At 44.1% G+C, this 23,036-nt stretch overlaps 1 protein-coding gene across 1 annotated transcript in view; it reads left to right on the forward strand.

Moving 5' to 3' along the window:
* LOC141112067 (solute carrier family 13 member 1-like) overlaps window positions 1-23,036 on the forward strand; it is a 74,820-nt gene that overhangs the window by 14,817 nt on the left and 36,967 nt on the right. The window contains exons 2-4 of the mRNA XM_073604478.1: window positions 5,113-5,241; window positions 8,144-8,280; window positions 15,589-15,764. Coding sequence (XP_073460579.1) covers window positions 5,113-5,241; window positions 8,144-8,280; window positions 15,589-15,764 — 442 coding nt within the window. The remainder of the gene's footprint in view (window positions 1-5,112; window positions 5,242-8,143; window positions 8,281-15,588; window positions 15,765-23,036) is intronic.

Genomic DNA, 23,036 nt, shown 5'->3' on the forward strand with positions numbered 1-23,036 from the left:
GGAGGGGACAGGGAGGGGGCCAGGACGAGCTCCAACAGATTCTATACATAAGAAACTCCGACGGACTTCCGACGGACTTTCTGAACGGATGGACTTGTCTACACACGACTGGTCTTTCCGGCAGACTAGGTCCGCCGGTCTTCCCGACGGACTTCCGACAGAGTTACGGCAGACTTTCCGATTGAATGGACTTGCCCACACACATGGACAAGTCCGTTCAACGTTGACCCCGTTCCCTTATGCCGTCACAGTCCCAGCATGCCCAGGGACTGTGACGGCATAAGGGGGTGGGGTCACCACCTATATAAGTCATAGCGGAGCACTCAGAGGGCATTACAGCCGGAGAAGAGAAGAGGGAAGAAGGCGATGCAGAAGTCCGGACCACCGCTAGCAAAAGAGTGGCAGAAGATAGCGGAGGAGCCGGCAGAAGAACCGGATACCGGGAGAAGAGATCGAACACCGGGAGAAGAGGCCGGAAAGAGCGGAGAAGAACCGGACACCGGGAGAAGAAGCCGGAGGGACCCCCGGAGTCGGAAGAAGGCCCCCGAAGTTGGAAGAAGACCCCCGGAGCTGTCTAATAATGTACTTCAAAAACCTGTGTAGTGTGTTTTTTGTTATTGACACTTACTTTTTCCCTAGGTGAATGGGTAGGGGTACGATGTACCCCTACTCATTCACATAGGGTGGGGGGCCGGGATCTGGGGGCCCCCTTATGAGCCTGGTACGGTTCAGGAGGGGAGGGGGGGGGACACTCGCTCGTCCCCACCCCCTTTCCTGACCGTCCGGGCTGCGTGCTCGGATCGGGGCCTGGTATAGATTTTGGGGGGACCCAACGCCGTTTTTTCGGCGTAGGGGGCTCTCCTTAAAATCCATACCAGACCTAAGGGCCTGGTATGCCCCGCGCTCGCCGCAATAGGAAAAATTGTTTTTCCTATTGCAGCGAGCGCGAGATATAGTACCCTGCCCTTGCGTCGTATCTGGTGCGTCGGACCAGCATGCAGACGAACGGGCTTTCTGTCAGGAACTGAGTCCGGTGGAGTTACGACGTAAAGATTTGAAGCAAGTTTCAAATCTAAGTCCGTCGGATTTCAGACCGAAACGGTCTGTGGGAAGTCCGAAGCAGACCACACACAGTCGAATTGTCCGCTGGATTTGGTCCGTCGGACCAGTCCAGTCGGAAAGTCCGCTCGTGTGTACGCGGCATTAAAGTGGGAGTGTCTGTAAATTATAGGTGGGAGGGAGAGATTTCATGAAGGGGGGTGATATCACTACTTTGGCAATGTTTCCGCAAAAACAAAAAAGGCGACCAACCTTCCACCACATTCTACCTAGATAGTGATGATCGTCCTCCCCTCGCCGCTCCTCTATATATGTAAGAGACTATTGCTGTAACCAGAGAACAGCATATAAAAATGTATTCTAGGGGGAGTCACAAGAGAGGGCACCCCCCAGAAAAAGACGGCTACTAAGGCTATAGTGGGCAATGATGGGAGAGTGAGTAATTTGGCAATGTTTCCCTAGCAGTTCAGAGGACAAGTAGGGGTCTTGGAAGTTTTGTGTATATACCGTATACAGTGAGGAACAAAAGTATTTGATCCCCTGCTGATTTTGTATGTTTGCCCACTGACAAACAAATAATCAGTCTATAATTTTCATAGTACATTTATTTTAACAGTGAGAGACAGAAAAAAAAATATCCAGAAAAACGCATTTCAAAAAAGTTATAAATTGATTTTCATTTTAATGAGTGAAAAAGTATTTCACCCCTTCGCAAAACATGACTTAGTACTTGGTGGCAAAACCCTTGTTGGCAATCACAGAGGTCAGACGTTTCTTGTAGTTGGGTCCCAGGTTTGCACACATCTCGGGAGAGATTTGGTCCCACTCCTCTTTGCAGATCCTCTCCAAGTCATTAAGGTTTCAAGGCTGACATTTCGTAACTCGAACCTTCAACTCACTCCACATATTTTCTATGAGATTAAGGCCTGGGGACTGGCTAGGCCATTCCAGGACCTTAATGACCTTTGGGTCATTGTCATGCTGGAATACCCTTCCACAACCTATTTTCAATGCCCTGACTGAGGGAAGGAGGTTCTCACCCAAGATTTGACGGTACATGGCCCCGTCCATTATCCCCTTGATGCAGTGAGGTTGTCCTCCTGTCCCCTTAGTAGAAAAACACCCCCAAAGCATAATGTTTCCACCTCCATGTTTGATGGTGGGGATGGTGTTCTTGGGGTCATAGGCAGCATTCCTCCTCCTCCAAACACGGCAAGTTAAGTTGATGCCAAAGAGCTGGATTTTGGTCTCATCTGACCACAACTCTTTCACCCACTTCTTCTCTGAATCATTCAGATGTTCATTAGCAAACTTCAGACAGGCCTGTACATGTGCATCCTTGAGCAGGGGGACCTTGCTGGCGCTGCAGCATTTCAGTCCTTCATGGCGTAGTGTGTTGCCAATTATTTTCTTGGTGACTGGTCCCAGCTGCCTTGAGATCATTGACAAGATTCTCCTGTGTAGTTCTGGGCTGATTCCTCAACGTTCTCATGATCATTGAAACTCCACGAGGTGAGATCCTGCATGGAGCCCCAGTCCGAGCGAGATTGACAGTTATGTTTCTTACACTTGCAAATAATCGCACCAACTGTTGTCACCATCTGACCAAGCTGCTTGGCGATGGTCTTGTAGCCCATTCCAGCCTCGTGTAGGTCTACAATCTTGTTCCTGACATCCTTGGACAGCTCTTTGGTCTTGTCCATAATGGAGAGACTGGAATCTGATTGCTTCTGTGGACAGGTGTCTTCTATATAGGTAACAAGCTGATATTAGGAACACTCCCTTTAACTGGTTCCCGACCGCCTCGCATACATATACAGCGGCACAATGGCACCGCTGCACGAAACCCCGTACATATACGGGGTTCCTTTAAGAGCCGGCGGTCACGATTGCCAGCACGGGGATTTGTGTGTTTAAACACAAATCCCTGTGCTGTCAGAGAGGAGACATGTTGTTTCTTCCTAGTAAGTAAGAACAGCGAAATGTCTCCTCTACTACTCAGTCCTATCCCCATACAGTTAGAACACTCTGAGGGAACACACATTTAACCCCTTGATCGCTTCCCTATCAGTGTCATTTGCACAGTAATCAGTGCATTTTTATAGCACTGATCACTGTATAAATGTCAATAGTCCCAAAAATGTGTCAAAAGTGTAAGATCTGTCAACCGCAATGTCACAATACCGCTAAAAATCGCAGATCACTGCCATTACTATAAAAAATAATGCCATAAATCTTTCCCATAGTTTGTAGACGCTATAACTTTTGCTCAAAGCAATCAATATACGCTTATTGCTAATTTTTTGTTTATTTATTTATTTATTTTTTAAATATGCAGAATAATATATATTGGCCTAAACTGATGAAGAAATTTGTTTTTTAAAAACATTTTTGGGGATATTTATTATAGCAAAAAGTAAAAAACATTATTTTTTTTTCAAAATTGTCGCTCTTTTTTTGTGTAAAGCGCAAAAAATAAAAACCGCAGAGATGATCAAATAGCACCAAAAGAAAGCTCTATTTGTGGGAAAAAAAAGGTGGCAAATTTTGTTTGTTTTTTTTGAAATGCGTTTTTTTTTTTTTGGATTTTTGTTGTTGTTATTCTGTCTCTCACTGTTAAAATAAAAAAAAAATTTCGTGTGTGTATGTATATATGTATGTATGTATGTATGTATGTATATATATACACACATACACATTCTTTTTTTGTGTGTGTGTGTGTGTGTGTATATATATATATATATACACACACACTTTTTTTTTTTTAATATATCTATCTCTATTTTGAGAGGGTCTCATCTAGCAAATATACAATCGGGTTGATTTACTAAAGCTGGAGAGTGCAAAATCTGGTGCAGCTCTGCATGGTAGCCTTTGGCCAATCAGCTTCTAACTTCAGCTTGTTCATATAGGTTTTGACAAAAAAAAAAAAAAAACCTGGAAGCTGTTTGGTTTCTGTGTAGAGCTGCCCCAGATTTTGCGCTCTCCAGTTTTAGCAAATCTACCCCCAATGTCCCCCTTCCAGGAAGTGAGAACATTCAATATAAACAACATACAAAGTGCAGATACACATTATAGTAAAGGTGAGTATACGGTACCCGTAACCAGAGTATCATACTACAAGTGTTATGGGACATAGTACAATGCCGTGGGATGTTGAGGAACATGATGGCACCCAACTTTTCCAGTTTTTCCAACATTGAGGAGGGGAAAGCAAGTGTCTGGGGGGGCACCCCTGGGTCCGATGGAAGTAGGGTCTCGATAGGTGGGGAAGAGACTATAGATGTGGCTTTCCTCCCAGGGGGGAACTGTCCCTTGTGGAGAAGAAAGGAGTGGTTGGGAGGTAGGTGATGGGGAACATTTTTTAATTATTAAGGTCAAGAATACAACCTAGGTTTATCAGACAGTTCCACCTTAGTTAAATGTAGGGCCAAAGGAGAGGCCATTGCTTGTGTGCTCGAGGCCTTGTGTATCTGAGCAGTTGTTGGTACCTAGAGGAATATGTGAATTGGTTCCAATAGAGCTTGTCCCTGAAGGCTGCTGTAAGTTCCTCCATCTCTTGAATATCATTTGATCTGGCAAACCATTGTCTCAGAGTGGGGGGGGGGGGGGGATACTCCAAACGCTAGGGATGCTTGCCTTTGCAACATTTAGTAGCTGGATCAGCATGGTATTTTTGTTCCTCTTGCAAGATATAGGAGTCAGATGGAGTACCGCGTCTGGGTTGCCTGTCAGGGCAAATCCTGTGGTTTGGTGTATGACCTCTAAAAATGTACGCCAAAAGGTTTGTAGAGCTGGACATTCCCAGAATATGTGTAAGAGGGTTCCACTATTGAGTGCCGCACCTTGTATTTTTTTTATTTTTTAAAAAAAAGCTCTGCAGCCCAACAAACGTGGGTAAATGATTGGAAGGGCTAGACTGCTTTTTAGTAGTACGCTATTGAGATGTCACCAGGTTTCTAATAAAGATGGATGGGGACCAAAAAAAACACAATCCCCTGACTATAAAAGTACACAATTAATAACAATCTTTTTAATTATTCTGTTTTTCAGGAAGCAGCATGTGCTTATGTACTACTGGTCACGGCCACATACTGGATCTCAGAGGCCATTCCTCTGGGTGCTGCGGCTCTGGTCCCGGCATTTTTGTTCCCACTCTTCGGTATCATGAAGTCAAGCGAGGTTAGTATATTCTTAGTATTTACTTTGCTTGTAATGATGTTCTGTTCTTTATCTGTAAAAGAGACTTATCATTTCTCTTTTGAAATAACCCATTATACCCTGTACTAAAACATACCTTTAAATAATAATTTTTGTAATTTAAAAATTTGGAATATTTATTACATGTAGCAGGCAGAGCTTTGTGCCAGATTTTATTGCCTTGAGAAGGCTCTTTGGGGGCGATCTACTAAAGCTGGTGTACACAGTCTGTTGCAGCTGTGCATAGTAACCTATCAGCTTCTAGGTATTATTGTTAAAGCTATAGGCCCCTTGCACACAGGGCAAAATCTGTCCAAGCGGATCTGCCTGCTCAGCATTGGATCTCCCTGCTGAGCAAGCTGATGACAGGCCTGTGTTCGCTCCGCTATGCAGAGTGGACAAGGAAACAGCCTGTTGCTCTCTATGGGATGGTCAGATGGAAACAGACATGCCCGTTTCCACCCAATTGTCATCTGAGCCACCGGATGGATGGTGAACGTATCCCCATCCATCTGTTTTTAGCGGACCGGATCGGATGACATGCTGGTAGGTTAATTGGATCCTGTCTAAATTGTCCCTAGTATGTATGAATGTGAGTTAGGGACCTTAGATTGTAAGCTCCTTGAGGGTAGGGACTGATGTGAATGTACAATGAATATGTAAAGCGCTGCGTAAATTGACAGCGCTATATAAGTACCTGAAATAAATAAATAAATAAATAAATGCCCATGGGTGACAGCGAACATATATTTTGCTGACTTCGGCCATAGGGAACAATAGGTGGTCGGATTGGGTCTGCCTGAAAAAAGGACAGTCGGACCCGATCGGTCCACTGGTATGAAAGGGGCTGAAGCTGAAGCTAGAAGCTACCATGCACAGCTGCACCAGATTCTGTGTGCTCCAGTTTTAGTAAATCCCCCTTTGTATAGCTGTTGTACTACTAGACTTGCATTTCAGGCATCCCCAAATGAGAGCAAAACATCTTAAAGCTCAATTGAAATCACAGAAATACAGTAGGTATTTAGTCAGATAGACAGTGCACTAAAAGCAACCATTCTCATAGGATTACATCCACTTTTCAGTTACAGCAGTTGTGCAGGTCATCTAATTATGACCATGTAGCTTAATGGACACCAGAGTTCGACTTAAGTTCTGTCAGCAATCAGTAAATTATATTTTATTATATTTTTTCATGTGACAACACTGTAGAAATGACACTTTGCTACAATGTAAAGTAGTGAGTGTATAGCTTGTATAACAGTGTAAATTTGCTGTCCCCTCAAAATAACTCAACACACAGCCATTAATGTCTAAACCGCTGGCAACAAAAGTGAGTACACCCCTAAGTATAAATGTCCAAATTGGGCCTAATTAGCTATTTTCCCTCCCCGGTGTCATGTGACTCGTGTTACAAGGTCTCAGGTGTGAATGGGGAGCAGGTGTGTTAAATTTGGTGTTATCGCTCTCACTCTCTCATACTGGTCACTGGAAGTCCAATATAGCACCTCATGGCAAAGAACTCTCTGAGGATCTGAAAAAAAAAGAATTGTTGCTCTACATAAAGATGGCCTAGGCTATAAGAAGATTGCCAAGACCCTGAAGCTGAGCTGCAGCACGGTGGCCAAGACCATACAACGGTTTAACAGGACAGGTTCCACTCAGAACAGGCCTCGCCATGGTCCACCAAAGAAGTTGAGTGCACGTGCTCAGCGTCATATCCAGAGGTTGTCTTTGGGAAATAGACGTATGAGTGCTGCCAGCATTGCTGCAGAGGTTGAAAGGGTGGGGGGTCAGCCTGTCAGTGCTCAGACCATACGTCGCACACTGCATCAAATTGGTCTGCATGTCGTCTCAGAAGGAAGCCTCTTCTAAAGATGATGCACAAGTAAGCCCGCAATCAGTTTGCTGAAGACAAGCAGACTAAGGGCATGGATTACTGGAACCATGTCCTGTGGTCTGATGAGACCAAGATAAACGTATTGGGTTCATATGGTGTCAAGTGTGTGTGGTGGCAGTCAGGTGAGAAGTACAAAGACAAGTGTGTCTTGCCTACAGTCAATTATGGTGGTGGGAGTGTCCTGGTCTGGGGCTGCATGAGTGCTGCCGGCACTGGAGAGCTACAGTTCATTGAGGGAACCATGAATGCCAACATGTACTGTGACATACTGAAGCAGAGCATGATCCCCTCCCTTCGAAGACTGGGCCGCAGGGCAGTACTCCAACATGATAATGACCCCAAACGCACCTCCCAAGATGACCACTGCCTTGCTAAAGAGGTTGAGGGTAAAGGTGATGGACTGGCCAAGCATGTCTCCAGACCTAAACCCTATTGAGCATCTGTGGGGCATCCTCAAACGGAAGGTGGAGGAGCGCAAGATCTCTAACATCCACCAGCTCTGTGATGTCATCATGGAGGAGTGGAAGAGGACTCCAGTGGCAACCTGTGAAGCTCTGGTGATCTCCATGCCCAAGAGGGTTAAGGCAGTGCTGGAAAATAATGGTGGCCACACAAAATATTGACACTTTGGGCCCAATTTGGACATTTTCACTTAGGGGTGTACTCACTTTTGTTGCCAGCTGTTTAGACATTAATGGCTGTGTGTTGAGTTATTTTGAGGGGACAGCAAATTTACACTGTTATACAAGCTGTACACTCACTACTTTACATTGTAGCAAAGTGTAATTTCTTCAGTGTTGTCACATGAAAAGATATAATAAAATATTTACAAAAATGTGAGAGGTGTACTTACTTTTGTGAGATACTGTGTGTGTATATATATCTCTATCTCTCATGCGCACACACGTGTGTGTGTGTTCTTTGTATCATTAGGTTGTGTTTTTTGATATGTTGGTGGATGTCCAACCACGTGTTATTTTATTACAGGTAGCATCAGAATACTTCAAGGACATCCATCTGCTTCTGTTTGGTGTCGTCTGTCTGGCCTCCTCTATCCAAAAGTGGAACCTGCACAAGCGGATAGCACTTTGGATGGTCTTGTCTGTGGGCAGCCAGCCTGGATGGTAAGATTTCTTGCTCTTGCTGTGCTCTCTACATGCTCTGACATGTTCGTATCAAACCAACAATTAGTCTCTGCACGCTGGGACTAGGTTTCTCTCCTGAATACTATATGCTGTATAATAATAGTATCCTTGATCTCCTAGGTCAGGAATACAGCTGGCAGTAGAACAGTGTAGTAGTTTACCTCTGAAAATAGACTAAAGTGTACTTGTAATGTACTTTCCATATTCTCAGGTGAGCGCTTCTCAATGGTCTGCGCTCTGCAGGCCACACTAACCAGGGGAAACAAATGTCAGCCCTACCGACGTCTGCTTCTTTCCCTATAAAGATCATCTATTAAGTCCTGTCATAACTGGACTCTAACACCCAGGGAGTAGGAAAACCTGCCTGATCACACGATTACTGTGATTGGCTGTCAGAGTGGTCATGTGGTCACAGGAGCCGGTTCTTGCTGGCTCCTGATCATTACTAGAGGCTTGGAGCTGTTGTTGACAGCTCCGTCCATTGTGCAGGGAATGCACTCTTAGCACAGAAGCCTCTGCTGCCCATGGACACAAATGTGCGACGTGTGGATGTTAAAGCCCACTCTATTCACCGCCGTACATGTGTATTACGGGGATGCTAAAAGTGCTACTAAACTTCACAAAGACTAAATTACATTTTAGGAACTTTACTTTTTTCCTAACTTACAAAGTTTGCATTAAAGAAACTTTAGTTTCATGTTTGTTTTGAAAAACAATGTCTGGTTTCTTTTCATTTAAAGTGTATCTAAACCGCATGGTTGCAGTAATCCATGCCAAAAATTGTAAATATTGTAGCTTCCTAGTCCTTGGTGAGGTGGCTGCATTTGTTTTCTTTTTTCAAGCCTCTTTTGTTTTATTTTCACCTATTAATTTTGCAAAGAACCCACTTCCTGTGCCTGAGTGGCTACATATCACTCCACCACTGTATCACTGGAGAGAGCCTCGGTTGTCAATCTAAGCTGCTCTCCTCATATTGACTACAAGCATGTCCATATCTATTCATCTCCATTACATGCGTGGGGAGCAGTTAGGGTGCCTCCTGTGCTGCGCGGGGGGGCATCCGAGTGCCTCCTGTGCTGCGTGGGGGGCATCTGGGTGCCTCCTGTGCTGCATGGGGGGCATCCGGGTGCCTCCTGTGCTGCGTGGGGGGCATTCGGGTGCCTCCTGTGCTGCGTGGGGGGCATTCGTGTGCCTCCTGTGCTGCGTGGGGGGCATTCGTGTGCCTCCTGTGCTGCGTGGGGGGCATTCGTGTGCCTCCTGTGCTGCGTGGGGGGCATTCGTGTGCCTCCTGTGCTGCGTGGGGGGCATCCGGGTGCCTTCTGTGCTGCGTGGGGGGCATCCGGGTGCCTCCTGTGCTGCGTGGGGGGCCAGCCGGGCGCCTCCTGTGCTGCGTATTGCTTGATGCATATGGCGGATACACTTGAACATCTGTCAGCATTTTGAAAGGAGCAGTATGTAAAATATAATAGATTTTTCTATAGTGCTATTACACCATTGTACAGGGAGTGATAAACGGTTTTGTGCTTTTGATGATATAAGGCATTTTAATGCTCTTTAGATAATACCCATTTCCCAGGAGAGCCAAAAATGAAAAGCTTTTAATTTCCCTGTAGATTGTAGATAAATGTAGACTGTTTTTATGACAATCTACATTTTAATTGCAGATGCTTCTGGGCATTACACGGGTGTATTTAGTGCTGGGAAAAGTGATTTGGCTATTACCAAGACATCACTGGGCCTGGTGTCTTTTTTTTTTTTTCACAGTGATGTCATGATCCAGATGTGGGCGATGTGACAGCTTGTTTCCTGCATATACAGAGAAACAGTTGCATAGAAATGTTTGCTCAGTAACTGTTGGGAAATGCAACATCCGTGTGTGTGTGTGTGTGTGTGTGTGTGTGTAATTGATCTGCTTAGAAATATAGACTGTTCTGCTGCAATGAAGCATGCAAGCCGAAGCAAGATAAAAAGCTGACTGTTCAAAAGAAAGCTGCTCCACAATCAACCCTGCATTCCAGATTATCCCTCCTACAGTTTCAGTTGCTTTACTTTTCTTCTTTGCAGTTTCAGGAATTGCTGGACTCATTCAAAGTATTGAAAGATTTATGTACTTTTTTTCTCATTGGCCTTATTCAGTACATAGCTTTGATTGTTACAGTGGAACTTCAGGCAGTTACTGGCATAAAAAAGAATACTAAATCAAGTAGCTTAAAGCTGAACTACAGGTATGGCAATTTTATGTAATTACATGATCCAGCCTGAACCAATGTAACCGTATATATCAGGGATATGCAATTAGCGGACCAGCTGTTGCAGAACTACAAGTCCCACGAGGCGTAGCAAGACTCTGACAGCCACAAGCATGAAACCCAAAGCCAGAGGCATGATGGGACTTGTAGTTTTGCAACAGCTGCAACAGCTGCATATCCCTTATATATATATATATATATATATACCATACCTGTTGTATCCCTGTGGAAACTGGAAATCGGTGTAATAGGCACCTCCTCTCCAGTGTTCTCCACTAGCTTATGGATCCCGTGCCAAGCGGCCGCAATGTTGCATTGTGAACAGAAGAAGTCGCTCATTCAGCATGAGCACCATTCACAGAACACTTTGCATTTCCTCATTGAATTCAAAGCATTCTCTGATTGGATAAGGTGGAGAGGCAGGGTGGTGATGTCACACTCTCCACCTTGTCCAATCGGCAAACACTTTGCATTCGTTGAAAAATGCAAAGTGTTCTCTGAATGGTGCCTGTGCTGAGTGAGCGCCCTCCTGTGTTCAGTAAGCAGAAGAGCTGCTGCTCAGCACTGGAAGATCCCTGTAGTAGCGGTGCCTGCTTCAGAGATTTCCAGCTTCCACAAGGATTTCAGAGGTATGGCATATGCATAGTTACATTGGTCTAAGCTGTACCAGTGACGCTATGTAAAAAATGCCATACTTGCCGTACCTGAATTTTACTTGATATCGCCCTTTAATCAGTCATTCAGTTGTGCTGCAGTTCTCATGTGGTAACCTGGAACATGCTGAGCAGGATAACAGATGAGATCATCAGTCTTCTCCTTTCACTATCAAGTCACAGACTAGTAGAGGGGCTGACAGGGCCGGTATTAGCCGTAGCAGATAAAAAAATGTCCTGCCAGACAAGGCCTTGTTGTGTGGCAGAGCTGTGTACAATTCAAAACTGGATGGACAGAAATACATAGTTACATATTAGGTAGGGCTGAAAAAAGACAACAGTCCATCCAGTTCAACCTGTGTAGGTGTACGTGTGTCAGTGTCTATAATGTTTTCCCATATCCCTGTATGGTGACAAAAAATAAAACCGAATACTGTGAGACTAATTTGTCATTGATGCACCCTGTATTAAATATTTCTTCAGATACTACCAGTCAAAAGTTTCAGAACACTCTACTCTAGTTTCTCCAGTCTTTATCGAAATGTAAGCAGTTTAATGTTTAAATGGAAACATAGGCCAAAAAATGGAAAAAAACGTAATCAGGAAATTGCTTTGTTCAATATGATTTAAAGTGGTTTTAAAGGTAGAAGGTTTTTTCGGCTTTAATCCATTCTCTGCATTAAGATATTAAAAAATTCTGTGTGCAGGATCCCGCCCAGCCCCCCTAAATACTTATCTGAGTCTGATCCCGATTCAGTGCTGTGCACGAGAGCAGCTGCTTTCTATGCTTCTTTTTTTTTTCCCTCACTGGACATGGAGGCAGCGGCCAATCACATACTGTGAGGAGAGAGTGGGGGCGGGGCTGAGCCGTGCTGCGCGTGTCAATGATCACACACAGTGGGGCCCGGGATCGAGCTCACACAAGCGCCCCCACAACAAAGCCCGCCATTGGGGCACTCGACAGAAGGGAGAAGCCAGGAGCACCGGCGGGGGGGGGGGGGGCAAATGCTTTGGCAAGTTACAAAGCTTCCATATATATTTATTTATTTGTTAATATAGCAGTTTGCCCAGAGAGTACTCCAAAACAAATGATCAAAATTCACTCAAGTGGAGCTAAACCAATGCAAGATGTATTCTGATAAGTTGCTAAGGTTTGCTCATTACAATTGTATTGTATCTAAACCTAAAAACAGACAATGCATATTTTACTGATTGCCTGTTAAATGCATTTGTTTTCTTTTTTTTTCTGGCTTTTTTCCCCCCCTTTATTTTCACCTGGTGATCCTGCCAGTAAGGGGCATTTCACACTGGGGCTATTTGCAGGCGTTATTACGCTAAAAATAGCACCTGCAAACCGACCCGAAACAGCCGCTGCAGTCTCTCCAGTGTGAAAGCCCCGAGAGCTTTCACACTGGAGCGGTACACTGGCAGGACGGGAAAAAAGTCTTGCTAGCAGCATCTTCGTGTATACACCGCTCCTTCCCATTGAAATCAATGGGACAGCACGGCTATACCGCCGGCAAAGCGCCTCTGGAGAGGCGCTTTGCGGTGGTTTTTAACCCTTTCTCGGCTGCTAGCGGGGGGTTAAAACCACCCCCGCTAGTGGCCGAATACCGATGGTAAAGCGCCGCTAACAATAGCGGCGCTTTACCGCCACCCCCTCCCAGTGTGAAAGGGGCCTGACACACCTCCTGTCTCATGGTGTCCAGCAGTTACTCACTGTTCTGCATCTATGAAGGGGTAGCATTGTCAACCTAGGACAGGACTACAGAACAACTCCCCTTGTCGTCTTCTCTAATACATCGAGATAGCTACGAAGGCTAATAAGATTCCTCGAGGTTTATGTTCAGTGCACTGGAAGTTCCAGGGATGACAGATTAAAAATTCCGGTACCCAAACCAAAAATTAAGGATGCACTTTGCTGAAACTGAAAAGAAATAACTGCTCAGTGTGAAAGCAGCCTATCGGCCAAAAAGGTGCTGATAATGGCTGAAAATAAATTAATTTTCATTTAAATTCATGATATTAAATTAAAAAGTCTAACATAATACAATTAAATATTAAAAAATATATATACATAGTTTTTAATATTTAATTGTATTATGTTAGACTTTTTAATTTAATATCATGAAATGAAAATTATTATTATTATTATTATTATACAGGATTTATATAGCGCCGACAGTTTACGCAGCGCTTTACAACATTAGGGCAGACAGTACAAGTACAATACAATTCAATACAGGAGGAATCAGAGGGCCCTGCTCGTTAGAGCTTACAATCTAGGAGGGAGGGTCAAGTGATACAAAAGGGTAATAGCTGTGGGGGATGAGCTAATGGAGAAAATAGTGCAGTTGTTAGATGGAGGCAGGATAGGCTTCTCTGAAGAGGAAAGTTTTCAGGGATCGCCTAAAAGTGGATAAAGTTGGAGACAGTCTGACAGATTGGGGTAGGGAATTCCAGAGGATGGGCGAGGCTCGGGAGAAGTCCTGGAGGCGGATATGGGAGGAGGTGATGAGGGAGCTAGAGAGCAAGAGGTCTTGGGAGGAACGGAGATGGCGATTAGGTTGGTATTTTGAGACTAGGTTAGTGATGTAGCTGGGGGCGGAGTTGTGGATGGCTTTGTAACTTATTGTTAGTATTTTGAATTTAATTCGTTGGGTGAGTGGTAGCCAATGGAGGGATTGGCAGAGAGGGGTAGCAGACACTGAGCGGTTAAAAAAAAAAAAATTAAATTAATTTATTTTCAGCCATTATCGGCACCTTTTTGGCCAATAGGCTGCTTTCACACTGAGCAGTTTTTGAAGTGCTTTGGCATTAAAAAAAAAAAAAAAAAAGCACAAGAAAAGCTCATGAGAAATGCATCCCTTTAAATTCTATGTATGTCTTCACACTGGTCGTCCATTGCTCTTCCATTGCGGTCTTAAAAACCCTGCTTGCTGCCTTTTGGTGCATATTTGGTCAATAAAAAATATAGCACCAAAAACACACCTCCACATTGAAATGCATTGAAAACACATTATAAACACATCAAAAACGCACCCATGTAGCATTTTTGAGTCACATGACCTATGAAAACACACCATAAGCTTAGCTTTTGGCTTAGATTTCCTTTAAAAGGTAAGTTCACCTTTTCATGAAAAATTAAAACGTGAAAGGACCCCAAATATCCTGTCCACCCTTCCGGACCCCGCTGCACATAGCGGCCGTGATCCCTCTTCCAGCACCGCATACACCGCAATACACAGCCCTGGAACAAGTTTCCATTATATTTCTCGCAGTGGCTCATTAGTCAGTGTGACCACACTAACCAATGAGGAGCGCTTTTTCTGGGACACCATACTATACGAAGCACAGTCACATGGCTGCCCTGACAAATGAGTGCTTGCCATTGCAAGCATTATGATGGATACTCACTCCGGGGCTTTGTATTGTGGCGTACACTAGCAGTCGGGGCATCATAGCCACTATTATCAGCGAGGTCCAGAGGGTGCAGGGCCATTTTAATGCGTGGGCACTGCCAGGGTTCAAGGGGCCCCGTGATAATCTTGCCAACTGTCCTGGATTTGCTGGGACAGTCACGCTTTTACACTTTTTCCTAAGCTGACCATTGCATCCCAGAACCGGTGCTGCGCCCTCCTGACCCCCTGCCCCCCCCCGTACTGTGCCCTTCTGCCTCCCCATCCATACTGTGAAAAGGAGGGCTCCCCTTGGGGTAGAACTTTAACGGCACTTATATAGAGTCACAAAATGGTATAGTAAAAAAAGGTAAAAATTTATTGAAAATACATAAGTAAAACATGAATCATGGAGTGTACATGTCAACCATAACTGATACTGCAAGTAGTAGAGGTAGACGGTAGTACAATCGATCCTTCACCCAACGCGTTTCGGAGTCTACAAGAGACACTCCTTCCTCAGGGGTAAATAGGATACTATAGCTAATTGCAGCAATCAGGCACTTGCAGCGCACTCCATATAATTAAAAACAGCATCAAACGCAGAATTTTGGCCAGAGATCCTGGGCATTATCCTGAGCATATGTACATGGATAGGCTCAGAAATAAATGTCTTTCATCTAATTGGTATACAAGGGGACATTTAAACGTAGATGTATTCAGCGTGTGTCACTCTCCTGATGGTCTCCTGTGAACAGGTTGCATCCATACTGTGCCCTTTGTGTTGATTAGTCTTTGATTTATGACTTGTTTTCTTATTGTTTAAAATCTATTTTATTGAAAGTACAAATAAATATATGTTTAATTCTATCAACTATACTTTAAAATTTATATCCAATTTATTCTTTGTAGAGTGCCTTCTGTGCATGTTCAGAACAAATGTTGATTATGTTTTCATCCTGATCATTTCCTTTTTGTGTTTCTAAGGCTGTTACTAGGCTTCATGAGCTGCACGTCTCTCTTGTCCATGTGGTTAAGTAATACGTCTACAGCTGCCATGGTGATGCCCATCGTAGATGCCGTGTTATACCAGCTAAACAGTGCTACACCGGAGGAGAGAGCATTAACAAACACTAAACCAAACCCAGCACCCGACACTGAAGGTATGGCACCTTTTGAAGGACAAAATGTGACCCAGGGGGTAGCTTAGTGACCTATTAGTTAGCAGTTTAGCCATCTGCTAGTAAAAGAGATTAGTATATAGCCTGTAGGTATGTAGTAATGCCTGGGGCCATGCTGGAATTGTCTAGCATGCTAAATTGATTAAATAAAATAATATTAAAAACTATAAGAATTTTAGCAAAACTACTGATCTCATCATCCACAATATCCAATGTGATGGAGTACCTAATGCCCAAACTTTAGGAACCCATTCACAACATATGCATTGGGCTGCACTGGGCAGCTTTGCCAAAAGTGCAGTTCTAACACATAGAGAAGGCAGTTTGGCTCAAAGTATAATTAAAGGCCAAACTATTTTTAAGTTTTAGATAGAGTGAAGAGGGATTAGAACTGCTGTCGATGCCCTGTAAGGCCCCTTTCACATGGATGTTCCGATTGTGCCCACCTGTCCATTTTTCAGGCGTACCCAATCAGAACCTCCATTCTTCTCTATGAAGCAGCGGGTGTAAACGGATATGTGTTTGTTTTCACCCACCTACATTGGATCTGATCTGCCAAAAATAGACAGATGTAGACCCGTTCCCCTTCCATTCAGCGGATCATATTGGATAACAGTTGGTTGTAAACGGATAGGCAATCTGTTTATATCTGGCAGCCCATAGAGGAGAGATGTCTGTGTCTGTTCTACATGAGCAGAGCGGACATGGACCTGTCACCCGCTGGCTCAGCGGAGAGATCCCCTGCTGAGCAGTCCTCCCTGTGTGAAAGGGGCCTTAAGGAGAATCACCTTTTATATTTGTCCTGTTTACTGCTCTCATCAAGAGTGGAAGTGAAAGAAAATTCCAAATTTTTGGGTTGTTACTAGAACAGGAATAAAGGGGAAATCTTCCATTGGGAACAACCGGAGATTCTCTCACTTCGGAGGGATTTCTCATTTCCTGTTTGGGCAACAGGGCAGGAAGTGAAGGGAAATCTCCCCAGTGGGACACAGACGGCAAAAAAGCTGACAAGGCTCCATTTCCTCGAATGTACTCAAGTGTAACCCTTTGCAAGGGCCATGGTTGCCCACACAGGATGCACAGGTGCTTGTGCATCCCTGTGCAGGTAGTTGCATTCATGTCAGGTGGGACAAAGCGACTGCATGGCTACAGCCACTGGTTCCAATTTGACAGCGGGTGTGTGGCTCCAAACACAGCATTTGGGACCAATCACCTGCATGGCGGTCAGCAGCGGCTGTGTCCGTGCAGCTGCTGCATCACAACTGACATGAATGGACTGCCTGCACGGGGATGCATGGAACAACTGTGCAGGAAAACACAGCCTCACCCTAACTCTCACCAAAATGGCCTTTTTAGTTCTACCTAAAGTCTTATGATTTCAGTTCACAACATTTCACTGCAGTGATGTGTGCCAATTAAAAAAAAGAAAAGTAGGACATGCACTACTTTTTTTGTTAACACGGCATGTTGCGACGCATCGCTGCAGTAATCAAAGATGAATGAGCTGTCACTTTGTGACATTTCGATAATGTTGAAAAAAGAAATTAAACTGTGTGATGCCTCGTTTATCAAACATTGGCACTGATCCCTCCACAGCACACACCAGAAGCCGCGGTATCATTTGGCCGCTGTAGTGAATGAGCCTTAAATCTCAGGGCAGCAGTCACACAAAAAAGACGAACCAAAAAGCACACTGGCATCCTAAGATCCTGTGGTAAGCATTTTATTCAAATGAAAGAGATATTCAAGCTGACTTGATATTATACCAGGCTTGTCATATGGAATCAACTTGCAGCAATGTAATCACAAACTCCATTCACAATCTCCCCACTGCAGTCTCGCTAGCAGTCGAGTGTCACAACACTACCACTAACCAAAGGTTGCAGGAAAGAAAATCGCTTGATTCCCCCATCAACCCTGACTGAATTGATGGGAGAGTCACTCTCACGGAGCCATTGTGTTCTCCTGGCGGCGACGGCTTCCCCTGCCCCATGCCAGTGAACACCAGTGATTACTGCTAGCGGCTATAACAGCCGCTAGCAACAATAGAATGTAAACTCTGACAGGCTGGTTGTACCCAAGTCGTCCAATCAATCAATTTTGGTACATTCAGCCTGCCCCTACATGGTTTAAATCTCGGCCGATCCTTGCTGAACCTGCCGAGATTCGAACCATTTATGGCCGCCTTAATAAATTGCTTTGAGTCCAAGCCATTGTTCAAGTGTAACTAAAGGCAAAACATTTTATTAGATATGAATAGAGTAATTATGGGTTAGAAGAACTACTGGTAATATATATATATTTAAAGTGGAGTTACACCCCCAAAAAAAAAAAAAAAAATTTAGTAAAGTGCATAAAAAAAGTTAAAAAAAAAAACCTTTGGAGAAAATTTTTGTTTTTTACTCACCTCTAAATGCCTGTTGCTAGGGGGTCCCTCGTAGTCTGCCTCCTTTGGTGCCTGGAGGTCACTTATCTCGGCGCAGGAAGGGGGATCGCCTCTCCACCCTCCCTTTTGTCAATCATCTGGGACACGTGACCGGTCCCAGATGATTGCGGGGCCAGTGACTGCGCGCGTCTCGCGCATGCGCAGTGGGTGCCTGGCTGTGAAGCCACAGCCGGGCGGCCACAATTAAAATGCCGGCGCTGCCGAGCGGAGGGGGGACAAGCGGGGCTTCGATCCCCCGCATCGCTGGACCCTGGGACAGGTAAGTGTCCGATTAAAAGTCAGCAGCTGCAGTATTTGTAGCTGCTGACTTCTAATTTTTTTTTTCTCTTTTTTAATGGGAACCCCGCTTTATATCAAAACTGGATGACCGTGAATAGTAAATAAATATACAAACCTAGCAATAAAAGATCAAATGGGTTAAACAAATAGCATTGAAGCCAATCGTGATACAAAGAATAAGTTACTAGAGAGTCCCAAACGAAAAATTCATTGTATTCAAGAGATATTTCTTCTGTGTTTAAGATTTCTTCCAAACAAGTAATTAATGATCCTTCACCAAGCACTAGAACAACACCCAAAGTGTCCCGGATAAGTGATCTGCTTACCAGAAGAATTTGACTTCTTTAATTAAAAAGAGAGTTAAATGTTGCTTTGGCAGGATAATGCCTGCTCGCTTATAATAGGACGAGAGATGTAGAAGAACCTTCCTCCTCGTAGAGATACGCAGGATATGTGGAAACAATGATAAACATCCATAGTGTAATACTGTTTATTTAAAAAGTTATAAAAAAGAAATAGCCAAATGGCTGCTTACATATAAAAGTGCCTTGACCCGGCACTGGGGCTGCTGGCTTGTCTCAAAGTGGTGGCTGCACGTGGTTCCTCTCGTCCACCTCCATGGATGGCGTGCGTTCCACCGAGCGGAAGGACAGCCAGAGGGACCGGAAGTGACGTGGAAAAGCATCACCAGGTAGCGCCTCTAATCACTAATTACTTGTTTGGAAGATATCTTTACACAGAAGAAATATCTCTTGAATATAATGAATTTTTTGTTTGGGACTCTCTAGTAACTTATTATTTGTATCACAATTGGCTTCAATGCTATTTGTTTAACCCATTTGATCTTTTATTGCTATGTTTGTATATTTATTTACTATTCACTGTCATCCAGTTTTGATCTAACTAGATACATTACCACGAGCGCCCCCCTACCTCACCACATATTGCTATATGAGTACTTTGTTACTTTCTGAGGGGAGCAGCCTCATTTAATTATTCATTTTAGTTTTTCATTTTGTTGGCGGTGAGCATTTACTCATTTTAGAAGAACTACGGCCGGGATTTTATTGCTGCTTGAATCCCCATTAGAGAGTGTCACCTTTTTTATTTGTCCTCATCATCAATGTCACAGGGAATTAAAGTGATTCAGATATTTGGATTGCCACCAGGAGTGGGATCTTCTTCATGGTGACTTTTTGTGCATGGGACAGCTATCTAATGCCACGTAGACACGAGCGGACTTTGCGGCAGACTTGGTCCGGCAGACCGGACTCCGTCGGACAATTCGATCGTGTGTGGGATCCAGCTGACTTTTTTTCCCCAAAAGTCAGACGGACCTAGAAATAAAACATGTTTCAAATCTTTCCAACGGACTTGAGTCCGGTAGAAAATCAGCTCGTCTGTATGCTGGTCCGACGGACTAAAACCGACGCTAGGACAGCTATTGGCTACTGGCTATCAACTTCCTTATTTAGTCCGGTCGTACGTCATCACGTACGAATCCGTCGGACTTTGGTGTGTTCGTATGTAGGCAAGTCCGTTCATTAGGAAAGTCCGTCGGAACTCCACCGAAAGTCCGTCGGATAGACCGTCGGATCAGTCCGGTTGAAAAGTCCACTCGTGTGTACGCGGCATAAGGCTGGCCATAAACCAATTGAAATCCAGCAAGTTCACCAGGACCCAGCTGAATTTCGATCCACCTATGAGCAGGCTGGCTGTACTGAAGTTGATCTATTGTTCAACTTCAATATAACCAGCCTGATGTTTTGTTGGCGTGTGATCACTGCCAGTGGCAGTAATCATTGGGACCTGTCGCATGCGAGGGAAAAGTGGGGGAGCGGTGAATGGAAGATTTCATCTAAAGAACCAGCCAGCAGCACAAGGTGCACATCACAGCGATTGGAAGTGATGTCCCTTGTGCTGATTTTTTTTAAACTAAACTTAGGCTGTAATAAGTCATTTATTAATATGACTGTAGATTGGCAGAGGAGATGCTGTCTGCCACATACCCCTAGAGTGCCATATTTTTAGGAACGTCTTCCTTGTTTAATAATTGGGGAATACAAAGTCAGCAGCTGTCTGGTGCTAGAATTGTCTGCTCAGTGTTTTGAAATAAATCCATGCTTTGCTCATGTAGAAAAAAAGGAACAGGCTCACCCTTAAAGTCCACTATGGTAAAAAATGTTGTACTCTGGTATATGATTAAAGTGTTACTAAACCCAGGAACCTGCATTCACTATATCTGGTCTTCTGGTTTTCTTATCAGCAGTATATAGCAGTCTTGTGACTTCTATGAGTGTCTGGTTAAAGCTTGTAGGAGGAGTTTTCATTCTACTCTGACTGTCCTATGAGGCTGCATGACCCCCGACCCTCTGTCTGGACAGTGCTGATGTGCCCTGTGCTGATCACATGCACCTTCCCAAGAAAAAAAAAACTCACTAGTAGGGCTGGGAGATTCTCTCTCCTCCCCCCCCCCCCCCCCCCAAAAAAAATCTGCGATTTTCTTAAAAAAAACTTGATTCACAATTCGAATCGAGTTTTTTTTTTTTTTGGACACTGCTCTGGTCCTGAGGAGCTGCGGGCAGGAGTTTTTAGGCGAGGCCGCGGCTTCTGCCTAGTCCGCGGTGTCTGGCCTTGCGGACTAGGCTGAAGCCGTAGACTAGGCCGAAGCCGCGGCCTCGCCTAAAAAATCCTGCCCGCAGCTCCTTAGGACCGGCGCGGTGAGAAAAAAAAAAATCGATTTGCTTAAATTTTGAATCGATTTGACCTCTCAACTCAATTCAAGATTTAAATCGATTTTTTCCCCAGCCCTACTCACTAGCAATACACACCAAACTGAGCATGTGCAGAGTGACTCTAAAGGCTCTGTCTTCTCACAAGATGGATTGGGGACTGTGGAAGAAGGGGAGGATCAGAGCAGCCAGCATCAAACAACCTTTTTACACAATGCGGAAGATTAACCCCTTAGGTTCCACAGTGAGTATGACAAGCATGACTTACTGCATATACAGACTGATTTTACTGTTGTGGGTTTAGTAACACTTTAATACTGTACCTGTTATGATAACATTAAGTTCATAAAAATCTTTTTAACCACTTCAAGACCGCCGCACGACTATGTACGTCCAAACTTTGAACGGGGATATCGTTGTTATGGCAGCAGCTAGCTGCCATAACCCCGGTATCCCCGTTTTCGTGCGGCGGCCGGCTTTCAGATAAAAGTGGTCCCTGCGGCGGATTTGCCGCGAGATCACTTTTATCGGTGGCGGGAGAGGGCCCCCCCCCTCCCGCCGCGATCTGGTGCCCCCCGCCGCTTACCGGAGCCGTCGGTAGCGGCGGAGGCGATCGTGTCCTGCTCTGTGGTGTGTCTGGAGACGAGTGAGGCTAAGATGGCGCTCACTCATCTCCATGACACTGCTGGGCGGAAGCGACGTTAAAACGTCACTTCCGTCCACGCCTCTTAAAGGCATATTTTTTCAAATGTCATTTTTCTAAATGACTTTTTTTTTATTTTTTTTATTGCATTTTAGTGTAAATATGAGACCTGAGGTCTTTTTGACCCCAGATCTCATATTTAAGAGGTCCTGCCATGCTTTTTTCTATTACAAGGGATGTTTACATTCCTTGTAATAGGAATAAAAGGGACACCATTTTTTTTTAAAAAAACAGTGTAAAAATAAATAAAATATTGTAAAATAAATAATAAAAAAAAAAAAATATTTTTAAAATCCCCCTGTCCCGACGAGCTCGCGCGCAGAAGCGAACGCATACGCGAGTAGCGCCCGCATATGAAAACGGTGGTCAAACCACATATGTGAGGTATCGCCGCGACCGGTAGAGCGAGAGCAATAATTCTAGCCCTAGACCTTCTCTGTACCGCAAAATATGCAACCTGTAGAATTTTTTTAAACGTCGCCTATGGAGATTTTTGAGGGTAAAAGTTTGTCACCATTCCACGAGCGGGCGCAATTTTCAAGCGTGACATGTTGGGTATCAATTTACTTGACGTAACATTATATTTCACAATATAAAAAAAAAATTGGGCTAACTTTACTGTTGTCTTATTTTTTTATTCAAAAAAGTGAATTTTTTCCAAAAAAAGTGCGCTTTTAAGACCACTGCGCAAATACGGTGCAAAAAAAAGTATTGCAATGACCGCCATTTTATTCTCTAGGGTGTTAGAAGAAAAACCATATATAATGTTTGGGGGTTCTAAGTAATTTTCTAGCAGAAAAACCTGTTTTAAACATGTAAACACCTAAAATCCAAAACGAGGCTGGTCCTTAAGTGGTTAATTTTTGATTTCATATGTTTATACAGATATTTATTTTACCACATTGACATGCTGATCAAGCTGTCAAGCAACAGTTACCATTATAGGGGTTTGGACAAGCCACATAACACTGCTGGGATTGCTTACAGTGATCAGATTTTATTCTTATCCTTTAACAGAGAAGTTCACCTTTTAACAAAAAATAATCCATGCAGATTAAAAAAAAAAGTGCATTTATTATTTTTTATTTCTGGAG

Source organism: Aquarana catesbeiana, linkage group LG11, assembly GCF_042186555.1.
Source record: "Aquarana catesbeiana isolate 2022-GZ linkage group LG11, ASM4218655v1, whole genome shotgun sequence".
Lineage (NCBI taxonomy): Eukaryota > Metazoa > Chordata > Amphibia > Anura > Ranidae > Aquarana > Aquarana catesbeiana.